This window comes from Saccostrea echinata, unplaced genomic scaffold, assembly GCF_033153115.1.
Source record: "Saccostrea echinata isolate AGI-Se365-2 ecotype Australia unplaced genomic scaffold, CSIRO_AGI_Sech_v1 ptg000018l, whole genome shotgun sequence".
Taxonomy (NCBI): Eukaryota; Metazoa; Mollusca; class Bivalvia; order Ostreida; family Ostreidae; genus Saccostrea; species Saccostrea echinata.
In genome coordinates this window covers 3539914-3559553 of record NW_026889767.1, presented here as the reverse complement: position 1 = coordinate 3559553, position 19640 = coordinate 3539914, and the positions used below count along the sequence as shown (strand labels likewise).

Sequence of the window (19640 nt, the reverse complement as noted above, 5' to 3'; positions counted from 1 at the left end):
TTTTTTTTCTAAAATGTTTCTGTTGCGTATCAGATATTAGTGAGATCTTCAAATCAGTGTCTACGCAGTTAAGTGGTCAGGTATAGAAACAAAGCAAAATCCATAGCTGCAACGCCCATGCAATAAGCAGGGTATTGTGGTATTGCAGGAGTTGATCATCATAAATGTCAATCCTCCCATTCCTACAAAGTTGCTACCATTTGAACTCTTTGGATCTAAATGCATGTAGGCAATCTCCAGCGGTATCTTAAACGTGTTTACTCTTTTTGGGCTATTTTCTTGTCTGCACACATAATTTTTAATAGCTAGGTTCTCCAAGACGTTCAGTGACGTTGCCATTCTATCATAATTAGCGATAAAACAGTCATTACCCCTCAAATTTGATTAAAAATTTCTCCAAATGACATTGCATGAACATTGTAGCGACAAGTGAATTATCATAAATTTTAATGCGCTAGAACAGTGCAATTTCTGATTTCAATTAAATGAAATAAATGTTAAATTATATGTAATGTTAACGTGCGAAAAAGTGAGATGCACCGTGAAGCATGTTTTATCTAATTCATATAACCATATTTTTTTTTAGGATCATCAAAAAACACAAAATCTTTGCATATTTATATTGGAAACTACTTATAGTTTGTCTGCAGGGATATACTGGTTTCATACAAATCGCGCTCTCAGATTAGAACTTTTCCTCAAACTTTTCTAAAAACACTCCTAGATTACACTTAGTGTTGCTATGTTGAAATGGTAATTTTTAATTTTGAAGTATACTGATAGCAATGCATAATAATGCATTTCAAAATAGTCTGTCTCCTTCCGCCCTTTGCGATCAAGTCTCTTAAAGTTTTGCATGCATGGAGCTATAAAACAGTTTTTGACCAAACAGTTATAAATCTCTTAAAGCAATTCCACGAAGCAAGCCAATTCTGGTTAACAAGATGACTGACACAATGTAAAATAAACATACTTATCAATGCCTAGCAGCACACAAAGGAAGTGTACAGATACCCAAGCATTGGAAAAAACCTTTTTTGGCATTGGAGTGCCCAGGAAGCAAAATTTGTAAAACTGTCTTTCTTTTGATTTTTTTTTTCCAATAGTACATGCTAAAAATGAATAGCCACATATTTTAAAAGTCACCTATATGCGCATTTTTGTTGATTTTAAATAAAAAGCATTACTGGGGAAAAAAAATAAAATTCAAGCATTCAAATAGTTGGATCTAGCTAAATTGAAAAGTTTGTTAAAGCTTTTAGTGCCTAATTCAAGCTATGTAGCTTAAGCAATGTATTTAACCAGGTCTGTTTAACATGGCAAATTATGTTGAATATCCCCTTTAAATTTGTCACTTACTCTGATTGTAATCCTATCTTGCAACTCTTTCAACATATATGTCATAAGTACTATAGGATGAATTTGAAAATACCTGTCACTTTTAGGATCCGATAGATATCCGATACAAACTCACCAGCAAAAGTGTTATTACATATTTTGGTACATAAGTCCTACTGAGAAGCGTTCAATATTTAGCATTTTTGCCATACCTAAAGGATTGGATCCATGGTGGCAGACTTTTAAAAAAAAAACACTGATTATTCTATGCATCCAATAATTTAGGAAGAACCCCTGAGCATAGGAAGCATTTCAGAGTAATGTTAAAAAATTATAACGTCTTAAGAATAAGGGGATATACTTGTTTTAAATATATCATGCCAGAATGTTGAAATGTTGTTTTTAGGTTAATATTATTATCTTACGAGGTTGAGAAGTTCATTATGTAATTAAAATGCATTAATCTTTTGAAAATCTTCTTTACTTATGATAACTAGTAGACAAATTGAGTACACGGTGATAGCAAGCAAATTTTCTTTCTTTAAGTTAGATAATACATCTAACCCCTAGGAGGGACACCCCCACACTAATAAATACCGGGAAAAACGGTGTAATATCTTGAAAATAGTTAAGATCCCAACCTTCGATAATATTTCTTCCAACTTATTTCAAGATTCATTGAGTATTATGTTTAGCAAGTGCTCCCAGGTTATCCCTAATCCTCTCATTCTATAATTGTTCAGAAATTTTTAAAACGGTTGAGATCTCCATCCCTAAATCGTTTAAATTCTGGCTGCTTATGTCAAGATGCATTCAGTATTATGTTTTACAAGTACCCATGATCATTTGTACCCCTCTCTTTTTTTAGTGTTTAAATATGATTAAAAAGGTCGAAATCGCCCTATCATAACCAGATATGTTCTTGTTACTCATGCCAAAATACATTCAATATTATGTTAGACAAGTGCCCCGAAGTTTATCCCCAGTCCCTCTTTTTATTCTTACGTCATGATACATAGATGATCTTGTTGAACAATGTACTAGGGTCATCTCTAACGTCCTCAATTTTTAATTCTTCAAATATAATTTAAATGGTTCGTATTCCAACCTCTATACCAAATATATTCTTTCGACTTGTGTCAAAATACATTGAGCATTATTATGTTTGCAGTTTACGGTAACATTCCCAACCGTCACTTTTATATTTGGTCAAATATTTTTATTCAAACCAAATGCCATATAATCTTGTTAATTATGTCAAGATTTATTGAGCATTATGTTTGGTACGTGCCGTGGGGTTAACCCCAACTTTCTCAATCTATAATTTGTCATATATATTTTTTTCGACTTTTGAGATCACCTCCCCTAAATTTTATATATTCCTGTTGTTTATAAGTGCGTTTAGAACAAAGAATTCATTTGGTCAAGTGTCCCCTGCGTTTCCTTATCCCTTAATTTTTTTTTAACTATTCAATTATCTTTTTTAAAAAAAAAAAAAGAAAAAAAAAAGATAATTACATGTATATTCCAAGAGATGAATCGGCTACTGCGAAAAGATTGAAATGAGTTCGAGTTACCAGGGTTTGTAGAAAACGTTGTCCCCCTATCGCCTCGGATGAAAATCAAAATTCTGAATCTACAGGAGACAAACAATCATAATGCAAAACATGAACGGACTACTGCAAAAATGTTAAAGGACTTCAGGCAACCAATATTTTTGGGTAAAGGCTGTTTTTGACCCCCGATGGCAACCAGGTTGAAAAACAAAATTCCTACAAATTATATTGCAAAATATCAATGGGCTACTGCAAAAAATTATAAGAGTTGAGGTAACCAGATTTTTTATTTTTAAAAAAGGATCTTTTTTCGACCCCCATTTGCCCCGAGGCTGAAAATCCAAATTCCGAAACCTTATTGCACATCAAAAGGAGACCATATATATAATGCAAAATACGAACGGACTACGACAATGCATTTAAGAGGAGTTCAGGAAGCTGTTTTTTTTTTTTTTTTTTTTTTTTTTTTTTAGGAAGCCGTCTTTTTTTTTTTTATCCCGAACTTACCGCAGAATGAAAAAAAAAAAAAAATCGGAAACCTTATTGCACTTTTACGGCACATCACCAATCAAAGTCCAAAATACACAGCGTCTGCAACTAAATGTAAGAGAAGTTCATGGAACTAAGTTTTGAAGAAAAAACGTTTTACCCCTATTTAGCCCCAAACGTAAAAATTTCAAAATCTTATTGAATGTTAAGGGTATAACCGATCATTTCCTAAAAAAAAAATGTGACTGACGTACAGATTGGTTGGATAATAATAGTGGATTATACCTTAAATTAATTTAGAATGTGCGGGTATAATACCTGTCTAGATTTTTTTTAAGCAAGAATGGGCTAGCTGTTAATGTTAAGATGATTTACTTTGTGTTCTAAAGTTTGACTGACCCACATAACTATGAGTTAATATTTTCCGAGGAAATATGCAAGTTCATTTTTATTGATCTTTGAATTCTTCTACCAAAACCTGTAATTTCTATACAATATTTTATATCTGATTTTAAATTTTGGAAAAATTAAAAACATTTTTTTTTCTCATGGTAATAATTTAAGCTGCTACGAATATTCAATTTTATGATACATGTATATTGTTTTTTAAGTAAAAAATGTGTTTAACTGGCATTTGCTTACAAATTGGAACAGGTATATTGATTAGGCAAAGGCAGAATGAAATACACCAATCATCATCGATGTTCACCTTTTTTTTAATCTCAGACTGATTAAACAAAAGGGATATAAACAAATTAGAAGGATAATTGAATAAAGCTTTATTATAATATAATTGAGAGGCTTGTTACACTAGAAAGGAAGAAAAATAAACATTAAAATTGGTGATTACAGAGCGAGCAAAAACACTAAAGTTAAATATTTATTTTTGATACTTTCAAAGATTATGAAATGTTTTAATGTATAAGCATGAAAAGATGTCGTTTATTTCATCTCATACATTATCAATATACTAACTATTCAGTTTTTAATATTAATTTTGCACAGGCCCACATAAGTCAAATGAGATATTATAAAAAGATAACTCATCAACATTGCTAATTATTCTCGGTGAATGAGTAATTTTATTTACAAACGGCATATACATTTAGTTATTGTACAATTCTTAGACTCTTTCAGAGAATTCTTCTATTTTAAGTCGGTCGGGGATGTGCCGTTTGCCTTTAGTTCAGCTTTGCCCTTCTTAAAAGCTAGAAATTCTCTAACAGAGTTTAATATTTTCCTCTGAATTACAAGAAGTTGAGAAAACTCGCTTTCTTCACATTTATCTCCATGATATCCAGGTTCACACAACCCCAAACAAGATCCGGTCACGTGATGACACGGTTTGTTACCTCTGCAGTATCCACAACGTTCCTTACATTCTCTTCCATACCAGCCATCATTGCAGGCTAAAAAATAATTGAAAATAAGAAAAATAACTGATAATGATTTAATGTCAGAGGTCTCTACTGCTTGCTTATCATACTTGGTGCAAATTTCCAAAATGTAATTTAAGACTCTTCGATCTAAATCCCACATGGAAAGGTAATCTGAAGATTCTTGTTTTAAAAAAAAGAGATCTTTTCATCAGTTCCTTTACTTTATGCTAAAAGCAATTTCTTAAGAGATTAAGGACCCTCTATACACTAGAGGAAAATATTTTTTGGACATTAAGAAAATTATAGTGTGTAAAGGTGTAAGTATTGAGCTTATCTATCACATTCTCAACATAGGGTACCTTGCATTTACCCCCAGGAAAAATGTTCAATAAAAAACTGATGAACATAAATCACTCTTGTTTACTTATATTTTTAAAAGAATCTCCTTTATATTTTTTTCATTATCTCCTTCAAATAATTTATTTCAATAGTTTAATTTGCCTTGTTCACTTCGTAGCATACGTCCTCGTGAAATCGCCGTTCATTTTTTCCCGTTTGAAATAAAATTATGACAGCCTGATATAATTTTCAAACCTTGATTGCATTTTCTGTCTCTTCTGCGTATCCATCCTGGTGCACAATTTCCCTCGGGACAGGAACCATTCACGAGGTTACATGTTGCATTATTGGCACAGTGCCCACAGGCAGAGAGACAATTTTTGCCGTAGCTCCCACCTTTACATGCTGTAGTACGTTAAATTAAAAAAAAATGAATGAAGAAGTATTTTATATAGAAAATCAGAATTTTAGCTATAATAGTAAATCAAAGTATTTTTACTACGAGTTTCAACCTTTCCTAAAATTCTTACAAACGATGATTTAATATCAAGAGGGGTTTTTTTAATATCTATAAATTATCAAAATAATCATCATTAGTATGGAATTTAAGAGATAATTAGGCTGGAATGGCAAGAAATTCTACAGTTAAGTTCCATAGTCAATCAATCTATTAAATATCTACTATAGTAAATTATCTTTAAATATGAATATTGTTTGTGAGGGTCAATTCTATCAATGAAGAAATCATTTATTTTAATGCCACAAATGCGACCCTCTATGCATTACTGCCTGATTTCCTTGTTCTTTACCTTTTATATAGACCATTTCTCCGTAAATAACATGCTGCAACACTAGTTCTTTATATGTCAGATGTAATTACCTTTGAAATGAGACTTATCTTGACGTTAATGGTCAAAATTTGCTGTTGATATATCATTAAAAAAAACTGAGATAAAGAGACGACTCCAGATATACATATATCATTTTAAAATTAAAAAGAAAATATATATAAAAGTAAAAAAAAAAATGTATGTGGGTTTTTTTTTTTTTTTTTTTTTTTTTTTCTTCAGGGAAAGCAATTTTATAAGTAAATCAAACAATAGTTCTAATTTCAATGTAAAATGCATTTGGGAGAAAATAATTCATGTAATCTGTGGAAACATATTCGACTTATGCCGCTATATACCATAATTGCCTGCATATGGAGTTTATGTATCCTAGCTGATTCCATACGAAAGAGCAATTTCTATGTAAGATCAATTTCTAAAACGAGGCAGGTTACTGTCAAATAATTTGATGATACAAAGATATTAACAATGCGTTTAAAGTCAACATTTCATGAATTCTTTTGTTGATGTATAACTTTGTTTGCAAATGCAATCTAAAGTTAGGTCGAATGTTGACTGAAACTATAATATAAAAAAACATGTTAAGCCATTATTCTCACACTATATTTTCCACTGAATTTTTCTTTCATACGACCATGACAACGAGCAAAAAGTGGGTGTTGCCTGTTGGCAAGAAATAGTCACTCCTCTACGGCACGTAATCCAATATCTGTTTTTAGATGTCTGCGTTTGTACAGTTTAAATGACTTTTGAGCGCGATTACTGTACTTTACCCTTACATATTTTTTTTTCTAAATAAAAAAACACTAATATTTTATAGTTAATCTAAACACATGGACAAATGAAGTGGTACTTGGGGCACTCATCGGACAATATATATATCTGCAGATGAAATTGGTCTTTCATCAAGCTCGAAAAGGTTGCGTCGCTAAAAAGAAAGTGAAAGGAGGGAATATAGATTTCAGAAGTTGCCTATACATTTACATTTCAATGTGCGGTAGAGTTTTGGATATGTAGTACACTATAATGTAAATATCTTTTTGAGGGCAATTTATATTTTCTAGTCAGAGTGTTTGTAGGTTTTAAACATGGTTTTCGTCTGGTCTGAAAGTATCTGAGAAAGACTAATTTAGAGTAGTAAGGAGGGATCTTCTACTTTAAATTCAAAATAGGTCGTTAAAAAAATTACAAAAGCATGTACTTGTACCTTGATTACATCTTCCATCAGGAGAATATATCCAACCTGATTCACAGAAACTGGAAGGACAGGTACCTGTTACGTGATTACATGCTGCTTTGTTTTCACAGTGTCCACAGGGAAGACTACAATTCCTACCGTAGAAACCTTGCTGGCATTCTAGAAATATATATTTATTTTTCAAGCATAATTATCATTTCTTGTATAATATTGAACAGTACATTTTTTTGCAAGTATTTTTCTTCAAACTGCTTCAATCCAGTATAGTATTCCTGTAAATTTCTAAAAATATTTGTATCTTATGTTTTCCCTTTCATTTATTCCATGTATGTTTTTATATGATATGAATATGTTGTTGTTTTTTTCTAAATCGGAAATATTTTACGTCAGTTCTAATACAAAAAGAACCTTTCATTAAAGACAATTAAAGGGACCAAAAATTCATGCGTTGAGGGGCTAAAATCGTTTTTGACAAAATTACAATTCTCACATTTATGAAGAGAAACTTTTCATCTTATAAATAACTCTATAATAGCAAATGAATTAAAAATCAAGCTGTAAAAGTAGGCAATGTTTTACTTTTTTAATGTTTTTAATTAGCTTATTCATACTTTATTAGTCGCCCGCGTGGCACAGTGGTAAGAGCGTCTGCTCTAGAGTCGCGAAGTAAGGAGTTGATCCTTACGTTGCGGGTTCGAATCCCACTATGGGACGTGGAGACCGGTCCTTCGGATGAGACCGCATAAACCGAGGTCCCGTGTCGCAGTAGGTGCTGGCACGAAAAAGATCCTTCATTGCTCAATGGCCGTAAGTGCAAAACATAGGACAAAATTTGCAGCTCCCCACCGGCAAGTGGTGGCGTCTCCGTATGAGTGAAAAATTCTCGAGAGGGACGTTAAACAACATACAATCAATCAATCAATCATTCTTTATTGTTAATAATTTTTGTACCGTGTACAGCCTTCAAGAAAGACCCAATCTATATGAATATTTTTTTTTCTATTTGGAATAAAAGTAAAACATTCTTTTAAATTTTACTCACCCTTATCACATTTCCTGCCGTTAGTATGTGTCCATCCTGCTTCACAATTTTCATCAGGACAGGAGCCAGTCACCTCGTTACATGTTGCATTATTAGCACAATGTCCACAGACAGAGTTACAATCCTTGCCATAGCTCCCACTTTTGCATTCTGTGCAAGTTTAAGATCATTAATTATAAAAAACTTGAAGGTATACAAAGCTATGTTGGTGTCAATTCTTTCAATGAATAAAATGTCTTAGAAAAATTTCTCAACTGTAGTAATATTCTGTTTTACTTGCATTTTTTTTTTTTTTTTTTTTTTTTTTTTTTTTTTTTTTGCCTTTTTCAAAAAAATCAAGAGTTTGTTCCATAATATGAGGTTTGCTTTTTGACTTTTCAAAGTTGTTCCTAAGAAGAACATAATTACCAGTAAATGGCACGGGCCTACATTGGGTGTTTCTTAATTATCTGCTTTTGAAAAAGACATTGCTGTTTAATTGAAGAATCTTAATTCCGTTTACCTAAAATGTTTTATTGCAGGTTTGATTGAAATGGTTCATGATTCTCGAGAAGAAATCAAAAATAATTTAGCATATGATACGATACACATTACACGTTAGACCGTAGCTTTTAGTTTAAATGAGCTAAAAGAAAGAAGTGGAAAACCTCGTAAGATATGTGAAATCTAGTTAAGTAGTGCAATTTGGAAATGAAAGAATAACTTGTTTCTTCTAAGAGTTCAATTTTTGAGATTAATTTTTTAAAAGGGTACATGTATTTTCTACGATTTTTATTTTTGTTTTTTTTTTCACCATGCCTCAAACTTTCATATGGCAACATTTTTTTAAAAAAAGTTTACAGGCTTCACAGCTTAGATTTGTTTACAAAATATCTTAGAATTTAATAAACATCGAAGATTCTAAAACAGCAGACAAACGAATTACAACAAAGTATGGTTTCTAAGAATATTCCAGATTTATTCTAAATAAGATTGCATATATATTTTACTCTATTTTTTTTTTAAATGTACGATTATATGAATTCCAGTAAATAGTGTTAAGATAACTTTTTAAACTACATTCCGAAAGCAATGACTAAGTGGAGATCAACTGGTTAAATGTATTCAATATCTTTGTCCAACTCTTAGAAATGCAAGAGGCACTCCAACATATTGTCTCTCAGAATTTTTGTTGTTTACGTACTTGTAAATACATAGTTAGAAAGTTGCACTGTAATTCATGATTACCTTATGATTACCTTGATTGTCGTGTGATCGATGTTTTTAGCGTTCTCAAACACACGTGTTATACTGAAACTTCTGCCGCCGCCATACTTTGTTTGCTTGTGTATTTTCCCATGATGCTTTACGGTGTGTTGATCTATGTTTACCGTAGTTATTTTGGCGGAAGATTTGATTGTACATTCTGTTTAATGAAATCTTAAATGTGCTTTTAAAGCGTAAATTTATATTTTATTAATTTATTTACTTATTGTAATAATTTTACATACGATGTACGAGAGTGAGATTTCATTACGGGATGATAATTATGTATGATTAGCTTATTGCAGGTTTTGGAAGTTCTATAAATACACAGACGCTGAATATCTGGTGCTCTCTCGTTTCCTTTGTGTCCCGAAGAAAGTTCGCCAGTTTTTGTCCAGTCATTGTGTTAGTTTCATTTATTATTACTAGTTAAGAACTAGTTATTTCTATTTTCTTTAAGAGTTAAAAAAATATTTCTACTGCATACTAGTAGTTGAACTAATAGCGGGAATATTTATTTGTAAATTTAGTCATTTATAAGTTTATAGAGAGTCTTTCCGGTTTAGTTTGGTCGAGGGAATTTATACATAAATGTTATACTGGAAATAGTGCCAGTTTATATCCGTCCGTATCAGTTGTTGATTTTTGTCCTTTGTCCCAAGGATTGAGACTGTTATTCATTTTCGCTGTTGTTTTACTGAATAAAATTATAAAAAAAAAAATATATATATATATCGGAGATTTTGTTCTCAACACATGGCAGGCGTTCCGAAGCTTTACAGTAACTAGAGTTAGATACTCCGATTGATGACGTCAGAACTTTTTTATCAAAAATTTGAGAAATATACATGCAATGTAATGAGAACTGGAAATTTAAATATGGGGTCTCGAATCAAACATATTGGGTATTGTACGTGATTATATTGAATTCATGTTTGTTAACCAAGAATATTAACTTATTTTTCAACAACCATTCCTCTTTGTGAAGACAATCAATAATTCGCTAATCCCGGCCGGTTTTTTCTGTCATTCGTGATCACAACAATGCGAGAAAAAAAAAAAACTATATGTTGTGTCCTATCCTGAGCTTCTCTCCTGGGGAAAAAGCCACACAGGTTCCCCCTTGGAGTTTTCGGTTTTTTCATTGCACTCGGTACTTTTTTCTTGGTAACATTAAACCACATAATGACCTTACTGGGCTACTTCAGCAGACCTTTTATATAGGGAGAAGTATTTCTTGTAGAGAATGTAATTTACCCCCTTCGTTTGTGCTATATTGGGACCAGTATATAAAAAAGTGGACTTTGGCATATTGCAATATTAACGAAAGAGTATATTGAGGAAACGATTTATTTATTCAATAGCACCATGGGAACAACATTGTTTAAAGTACACTAAGGAAAAAAGTACTTTAGATTCTAATGAATAGATGTGTGTAAAAACACAGGCATTTAAAGTTTCTTCTTCATTCGATTAAAAAGTTTTATTTCATACACTCGTTTATTTTTTTTTTCCACTGTACTCTAGATGAAACATGGATATATATTTGATTACCTTTACAGTATGGCGGAAGATACCCATCACGAACGCAACCAAATCGATCACATTGTCCCGTTACATGGCAATCCATTTTACAATTTCCACATGGCATACATTTTTCTCCGTACTTCCAACGTGGACAACCTGTAATAATTAGGAATTGTGATACCATTTTAAACCATTCATCGAGATGTAAATAGGAGATGGTCACCTGATCAAATCCCATAAAACAAGAAAGGCTTTATGGTAAATTTGACGATCATTCATGACTTAAGAATAAATTTCTTATCATGTGTAATCACCTCTTTACATTGATATATTTCTAGAAAAGTAAATCCTTTTTTAATGAATTATGACATTATTGTTCATTTAAAAAAAAGATCGTTTGTAAGAGAGTAACAGGGAAAGAGAAAGAGGTTTTCTAAAAAAAAAAAAAAGAATGCGAAGTGTAAAAAAGTGGAAAAGAATGATCGATTGATTGTATGTTGTTTAACGTCCCATTCGAGAATTTTTCACTAATATAGAGACTTCACCATATACCGGTGAAGGGCGTCAAATGTTGACCTTTACTCGGCACTCAGGGCCATTGAGCAGTAAGGGACCTTTATCGTGCCAACACTATCGTGACACGGGGCCTCAGTTTTTAAGGTCTCATCTGAAGGACCCGCAACTTTCACTTCAAAGTACCGAGCACATGGCGAAGGAACAGTTACTACCCATTTTTCATCGACTTAGGTCAGTCGCGGCCGATATTCGAACTCACGACCTCCCGATCACGGAACAAGCGCTATACCGACTGAGCTAACGTGGTAAAGAATGATAAATACTCGAATGCATGATCGACATAGTAATTAAATTTGCAAAGGTGTCGTATTTTACCAGAATTCTTCAAATCAGACTTGGTTGAACAAAATTAGACTTTACAGCATACTTTTACACTTTTAACATCTAAAATTTCTACTTCCCAGATTACACGGGAAGGTAGGGGTTTCCTATTAAATCTTACAGTGCAACACAAGCAGGCAATTTTCTGAGCTACAGACATATGACTTCATACTGGAATTTGATATTGTCACTGCAAGCTTGAGCTGCCATGACGGTGAGTGTGACATTAACTACACTGCTTATTTCAAACAGAGTGTTAATATAGTATTATATTATCATTAAGCTACATGTCTTAATTGTTGTCTTAAGTTTGAAATTGCAATTATTTTAACGAATATTTGCTTTTATCTATCTATTTTGTTTCTTTGCCCTTTACTGAAATTAAGCGTATTGAATAGAAAAAAAATCTTTAAAACTTTTCCTGTTTAATCTCAGTGGTTAGTACGGAAGCGTAAAGGCCTCTATACTTGTTGTATTATATTTTTGAACACTGTCTTACTTTTTATTGTCTTATCAACATACACTAGACAAAATTGCTAATGCACCACTTATTATTCTTATTTATGAATTGATCATTTTTCTGATTGATAGTAGTGTTTAAAATATGCCATCTTTTCCAAAACAGTTGGATTGAAAAATGTCTTGGTGTCATGTCAAGACCCTTAAAGGATCTTCTTGTCCGAAAACCAATTTCCCGACGAGCACTGCGCACCGTTTTTGCCAAGATATGAAGTTGGTGATTACCGATGGTGGTCCATGACGTTGCGACAGTAGCAGTCTCCCACTTAAAAATCAAATGATATAACTCTGATTGACTACCATATCGCTTAGTAGTCATCCAGTGCCTTGGTGTCCCTACCAAATCCACCAACTTCCGGTTGCCCCGATTTTGTGAAACAATCTTGTTATTAAAAGTTGTTATCAAAGTTATTGTGTTGCTTACTTAATGTCGTCGATATCTATTGTAAACATTTTTATGATCGTTAATTCATTCTCAACAATTTTTCACCAGAGAAATGCATAATCTTTTAATTGTTTTAATTTTTCATAAATTTCTTCAAAGGAACCCCCTGCAGACACCATACTGGCTGCCTTATCACGCTCTTCTACAGTCATACGCCGCATACGGTGTAACTTTTTTTCTGAGTTTTTAATTACTGCAAACATAAAGAACACAACCATAAAAAAAATTTAGTGGTTACGCTTCCGTGAACATTATTGTTATTCATCAGTTAAAACATTTAAATGTCTTATTTTTTATTAAAGTAACGTGATGTAGTTAGCTCGACACACAACAATAAAAATATATGCAAATAGTAAAATTAATTTAAATATGCTAGTATTTCTATGGGAAAAGTTTGAAATTATTGTCCTATAACTAAAAAAAAAAAAAAAAAAAAAAAAAAAAAAAATCGCGGGCGCGGGAATTCCAGTGAAACGTCAAATCAGTCAGATTTATAGCCGGCACATGCACAATGTGCCATGTGTCAAGTGTCAAATATTTGTATGATTATGGAGAAAGATTATGATTAGAGTATGATTATTGTAGAAGAAGGGGGTGAGGGACATGATCAGTTAGATTTTCCCCATTGAAGCAGTAATCAATTCACATCAGTCTACCGGTAATTAATAATGAATTAAATATATATGCAAGTCTTGTAAAAATTTAATATTTATTTTTTTTCTTACGATAGAAATTCATCAAGATCTCTTTGAAATAAAAATTGTTTGCTTACAAAGTATAAATATTAATGTGACTAAAATAATTATTGACGGCTCCACCCCCCTCCATTGTTTCAATGTTCCATTCATAAATACATTTAGTACTAGTCCTATTCGGGGATGAAGCGAAAGTAACAACACATGTATTATAAAAGTGACACTGGCTAGGTACTCAGTAAATATTGAAGTTTTACTACGCTGTGGTAAACATAGGATCTGCCACATAGACGTGAACCTCCACAATCTTGACCCCTCCCCCATCTCGAAGTCAAAAAAATATAAGCAGTGAATCATGATAGAATATATATCAGATAAAATATAACTATGAGCACATCAGATCTAACTTCTTATTACTTAGAATTGTGTAAAATAATGCGTGCTTCATTACAGCCAATCTGCATAATTTTATAGTCAGAAAGTAACCGTAAAAAGGGAAAAGGATGGGGCTCATTCAAATAAAATATTTGAAAAAAGGAATCATCCAACCGCGAGAATTCTTCTTAATTTCCGGGATATACTAGCTGATCTTTAATATACTTAGGTAGCATAAAAGATACTCTTGCTCCCCCCCCCCCCTCTTCAAAGGTGGTGATGGGGACAGTAGCCCCCTATGATTATGCATATGATCTAACTGCTGATGTCCCTGCATCCCCTTTTCAAAACATTTTTGAATCAGTATCAGCCTATAATTGTATACGATAGCAAATACATGGTACAGCATCTTTCCCTGAATCCCGAGTGAAGTGAAGATTCATTAGAATTCCCGCCCCCGCGAAGTTAATTCAATAATAATATTTTCTCACTACTCTCTCGGAAAAATTCATATATTTATATTGATGTCTCGATATCTTTATTTTTACATATCAACATCACTATATTGATATGATTAAATATCTTGCTTTGATCAATATCTTAAAATCAATATATATTTTTTTCAGTCGATAATACTTATAAAAATAGAATTAATTAAATAAAAGAAGGTGCAATAAATCATATAAAAACATCTAAAATCAATTCAAAATACGTGTATAAATAAGGAGTTATAATACTTTATATGTTGATAAAACAATAAAATATAAGACACCATACATGTTATATAACACAACAAGTGTAGAGACCTTTACGCTTCCGTAGGTTAGAGGTTGAATTATTATCCGTATATAAACAAGAAAACATTGATATAACCATCAATTGTCGCCCGGGAAATAAATAAAGTAAACAATGGAAATGAGTCTTGATCATCAAACCGCTTCGATATGTGTGAAAAAGGCATGCGTCTAAATGATGGAGACGACAGTAGAGAATATTTTGAAAACTTATAATCGGATGAAAATCGAACAAAAACGATACCCTTTTAAACTTTATCAATTCCTCAAGTAAATGTTGGCTACATAAAATATAATTTGAAACCAGACACATGCATCACCTATTTTCAAAAATGTCTTTCACTTTAAGATTATAAAACACGAACTGTGTAAAGTACATTTTTACGTTTTTATGCGATAAGTAAAATTCGATGTTCTAAAAAAAGGGACCTGTCGTTTTTCGATAGTAAATGATAAGCAACTTTATATATTAAATATGAAAAACATATATATTTTTACAGATTCACTTTATGGAAGTAAATATATCGTGTTTCTCGTAATTTATAAAGGGAAAGAACATTCTGATTAACAATCTTTTTAATGTTTAGAAAACCTTTAATTCTGAATAACTTCTCCCACCTCAATCCCCATATACCAACATTTAAACTTATATGTATAGAGCAGCCCGGTCCTCCGGGCTGCAATAAACAAAAATAGTGGTTAGACGTTCGAATCCTCTTTGTGACGCAGACACCAGTCCTTCGGATAAGACCGTATAAAACGAAGGCCCCATCAAGTAGCCTTCAAATATAATTTGTCATGATTAATTTCGTTCACGGGTAATTCTTTGACATTTTCCAAGTACACAATGACTTGATGACTGCATTAAAGTAGGAAAAAATCCCCATGATTGATTTCGTACACTAGTAATTCTTTATTTCCTCCCAAACCCTTTTCAATTACACTAAAATATGAAAATTGTACTTATGTAGTAAAACGTACTGCGACGAATCTATGTAACACTTAATATTTTTCTTGTCTATCTACTGATCGATAAAGTCATATGATATATCAACAACAAACTGTATTCTTATATATAGAGAAATACTATATGAATATTGACTGTACTTGACTGTGTACATAACCACATTATCAAAACGGATCTCGCAATGTAATGATACTTTTAGAATGTTGTACAAAGTTTTCGGCAGCTGTAACATAGCTTAGCTCTAGAAAAAAGCTGGGGGCTACTCTTGACCTTTAAAAAAGTGTCATTACGGCGGGTCTTTTTTCACAGTCGGGAAAAATGATAATTTTAAACACTTTCGAAAGGTTTTGTTCTCTAAATTAACAACCTCTGACGATGTTGTATACATATCTTTAATTTTCTCTTTCTCTAGATCTGAATCTACTTCAAAGATGTTCCTCAATTCGCTAGCATTGAAAGTTAATTGAAATCGTTCTTTTTAAAACTCGCATGCAAAAAGCAATACCAAAGATTTGTAGTTCGCAGATCTCCAAAATGGCACCATACTCATCATGGATCTTATTAGTGTGAATCTTAATAAATCGAGCTGTCCGAAAACAATTCACTTCAAGTACTGTTTCAGGGGCAACAATTCCTTGGTCCTGATAACATGTGTCGTTTTCATCAAATCCTGGATTTTTAGAGGCAAGTATGGAAAATCCTTTGAGTCTGTAAGCACGAGCAGATCCGCCTTGAAAGATATTTTAACACTTTTTAACAATTCAGTGTAATAGAAATCATCACAAACTTGAAAAATGCACTCGCCTTAAATGCTCAAAAAACAAGTATATTTGTGTTACTTCTACACTTATTATAGAATTTAGTTCCATGAAAACTTACTAAATGGGATTATAATATATATATATATATATATATATATATATATATATATATATATATATATATATATATATATATATATATATATATATATATATATATATATATATATTGCACTTTGCCACTAATGTGACTTTAATTATAGAAATTACTTGTAATTAATTATGTAATAATTGGTCAAAAAATCCATAAAATTATTAATTAACTTCTTATTATCTACATGTATATCAAAAATTCACAACAGAATGAAGTCGAATTATGAATATGATTGATATGTAAACAGTGATTACCTAATATGTGGCGTAATTGATTACATAATATATAAAACCTTCTTGTGGTCTGAAACCGAAAACTACCTATAACAAATTCAAAAACAAAGAAGATATAGACAGAATTGGACTTCCTCTTAAAAGGAAAAGGTGGCGGGGTGGAGGCGGCTTAAAATAATTCGAAGCTATCCAACACACATGTACTTTTCACGGCGTCCTAAAAGAAACTGAAAAACGACGCTATCTGGACGACCGGGTCCAGATTTTTGCCGCGCATGATTTTCATTGGGCATTTACTAAATGTTTTCATTTCCAAGAATCACTTGCATTTGCCTCTCCTAATTTGGACACGCCACAAACTTCCAAGGATAATGCAAGCGCGATAACTCTAATTATACGCAGAGCATTCCAATGTACATAAAATTTTTTAAGTAAAACTTAAAATTCATTTATGTACAATTGCCAATGCAAATTCAGTTTGATAAAAATAACTAATCTGTGGAACTTCTCATTCTTTAACATTTCCGTGTACTGTCATGAACCCAACTCACAGTTATTGTACTATCGCAGAATTTTGAGAAACCGCCTTCATTCTCCATTTTCATAAACAACAAAACACTTAGGTATGTTGCACTTTGCCACTAATGTGACTTTAATTATAGAAATTACTTGTAATTAATTATGTAATAATTGGTCAAGAAATCCATAAAATTATTAATTAACTTCTTATTATCTATATCAAAAATTCACAACAGAATGAAGTCGAATTATGACTATGATTGATATGTAAACAGTGATTACCTAATATGTGGCGTAATTGATTACATAATATATAAAACCTTCTTGTGGTCTGAAACCGCCATGTACTTGATTAAATTTATACTTTAAATTAAATTTAATCAAGTTCAGACCCCAAGAAGGTTTTATATATTATGTAATCAATTACGCCACATATTAGGTAATCACTGTTTACATATCAATCATATTCATAATTCGACTTCATTCTGTTGTGAATTTTTGATATAGATAATAAGAAGTTAATTAATAATTTTATGGATTTCTTGACCAATTATTACATAATTAATTACAAGTAATTTCTATAATTAAAGTCACATTAGTGGCAAAGTGCAACATACCTAAGTGTTTTGTTGTTTATGAAAATGGAGAGTGAAGGCGGTTTCTCAATTTCTGCGATAGTACAATAACTGTGAGTTGGGTTCATGACAGTACACGGAAATGTTAAAGAATGAGAAGTTCCACAGATTAGTTATTTTTATCAAACTGAATTTGCATTGGCAATTGTACATATATATATATATATATATATATATATATATATATATATATATATATATATTGATAATATGTGTACAAAACATATTCAAAAAGTGCAATCATTTTTTTTTTTCATTTCCATCAAAAATACACGTGTAAACCTCACTTACTATCATCTCTGTACCATATTTCAACGCTTTTCAAATTGTAAATGTCTCCAAGATCTATCGTTAACCAAGCCTCTGACCTTCTTAGGTCTGTGTGCAAGCAGTTCGTGTAATGTTGATTATAATTCCCGTCAATTGCATAGTCGGCAGATCCTCTGGAAACTAAAGTTTTATATGTCGAACTGCTTTTCACTTTCGTTTTCCTGGTATCTATAAGCTGCTCTTTGAATAAAAGGAACACATAAAGATAAAATGCAGGATTACATATTGTGCAAATATTGTATGCCTAAGAGAAGCTCCTAAAATGATATTCTTACTCCACTTGCAATGCCACGCATTGATAGAGTGGGAATGGTCATAAGTTAGTGCACCAAACCCAATAGATTAAATATATTTTACTATTTATGCTATCTTTATTTGTCAGAATACGATGGAACAGAACATATACGTATGTAAGATTATGTAACACTACATATTGTTCTTGATGATGAAAAAAAAGGCACAACAATATGTATTCCATATTAAGGGATTGGTTTATGAAATCCTTTTAAATTAGTATTCGTCTCAAGCCAAAAACTTGACAATGCGGGTTTCTCCCTAAATATAAATTTCATTCCTTTCCAAACTGCTGTGTTGTTACAGTTATTAATACCACTGACTTAAACAATAAACATGTATAGTGACACATTGTTTACTTTTAAAATAATTTACTTTGATTAATTATCTAGAAATATTTACTTTAAAGTATTTGAGGAATTATTTAATCACATGAAACAAATATGCTCGTAAAAATATATATCATTAATAGATAACTATACTAACCATAGCAATTAGCAAATGAGATAATCATTACCCAGAGAAATATCAGACTTGTCAAATAGATCCATGTATCAACATCCATCTTTGTTCAAACCCAAATAATTTTAAAATAATGAAAAAAAAGTATTTCTTTACTTTAAATATAAGGAAATGACATCTAAAATTTTAACCGGACATCTGTACTTTTATTCATCATATTCTGTAGGGACATATGGTTGTGGAATGAAAGAATGTCAATTTTATTTATCAAATTAAACAGCCTGCAGAATGTAAGTGTTATCCCTAGGGGCACATCTGGAGCTTATCTTTAAAATGTCGATAAGACCAGTATTTTTCCTGTGCACTTCCTGTGCCAAATAGTTAACAAGGACAAGCATTCTTTAAAGGACATGTACATAGTAGCATTGTCGGTTTGTTTTCAATTTTAAGTGTCTTTTTCCTTTAAAAAAAAACGATACATTTAATGAGTTTATGAAATAACATGAAAATTTATGAAATTCATTGACCGGCATTCTTCATAGCATTCCATCACATATAAACACGGGCTCAAGTTCTGTTATTGTCAATGATCATATTTT

General features: G+C 31.8%; 1 protein-coding gene across 1 annotated transcript; it reads right to left on the bottom strand.

Annotated features, from left to right (window-relative positions):
* Positions 1 to 4514: 4514 nt before the first annotated feature.
* LOC133189449 (multiple epidermal growth factor-like domains protein 10) lies at positions 4515 to 19144 on the bottom strand. The gene is made up of 8 exons (XM_061324820.1): positions 19066 to 19144; positions 18247 to 18465; positions 16159 to 16383; positions 10989 to 11117; positions 8190 to 8339; positions 7157 to 7306; positions 5357 to 5506; positions 4515 to 4792 (listed from the first exon to the last, which is right to left on the bottom strand). The coding sequence occupies exons 1-8, from the start codon at positions 19142 to 19144 to the stop codon at positions 4530 to 4532; spliced, it is 1365 nt and encodes a 454-aa protein (XP_061180804.1). The 3' UTR covers positions 4515 to 4529.
* Between the last annotated feature and the right edge of the window lie 496 nt (positions 19145 to 19640).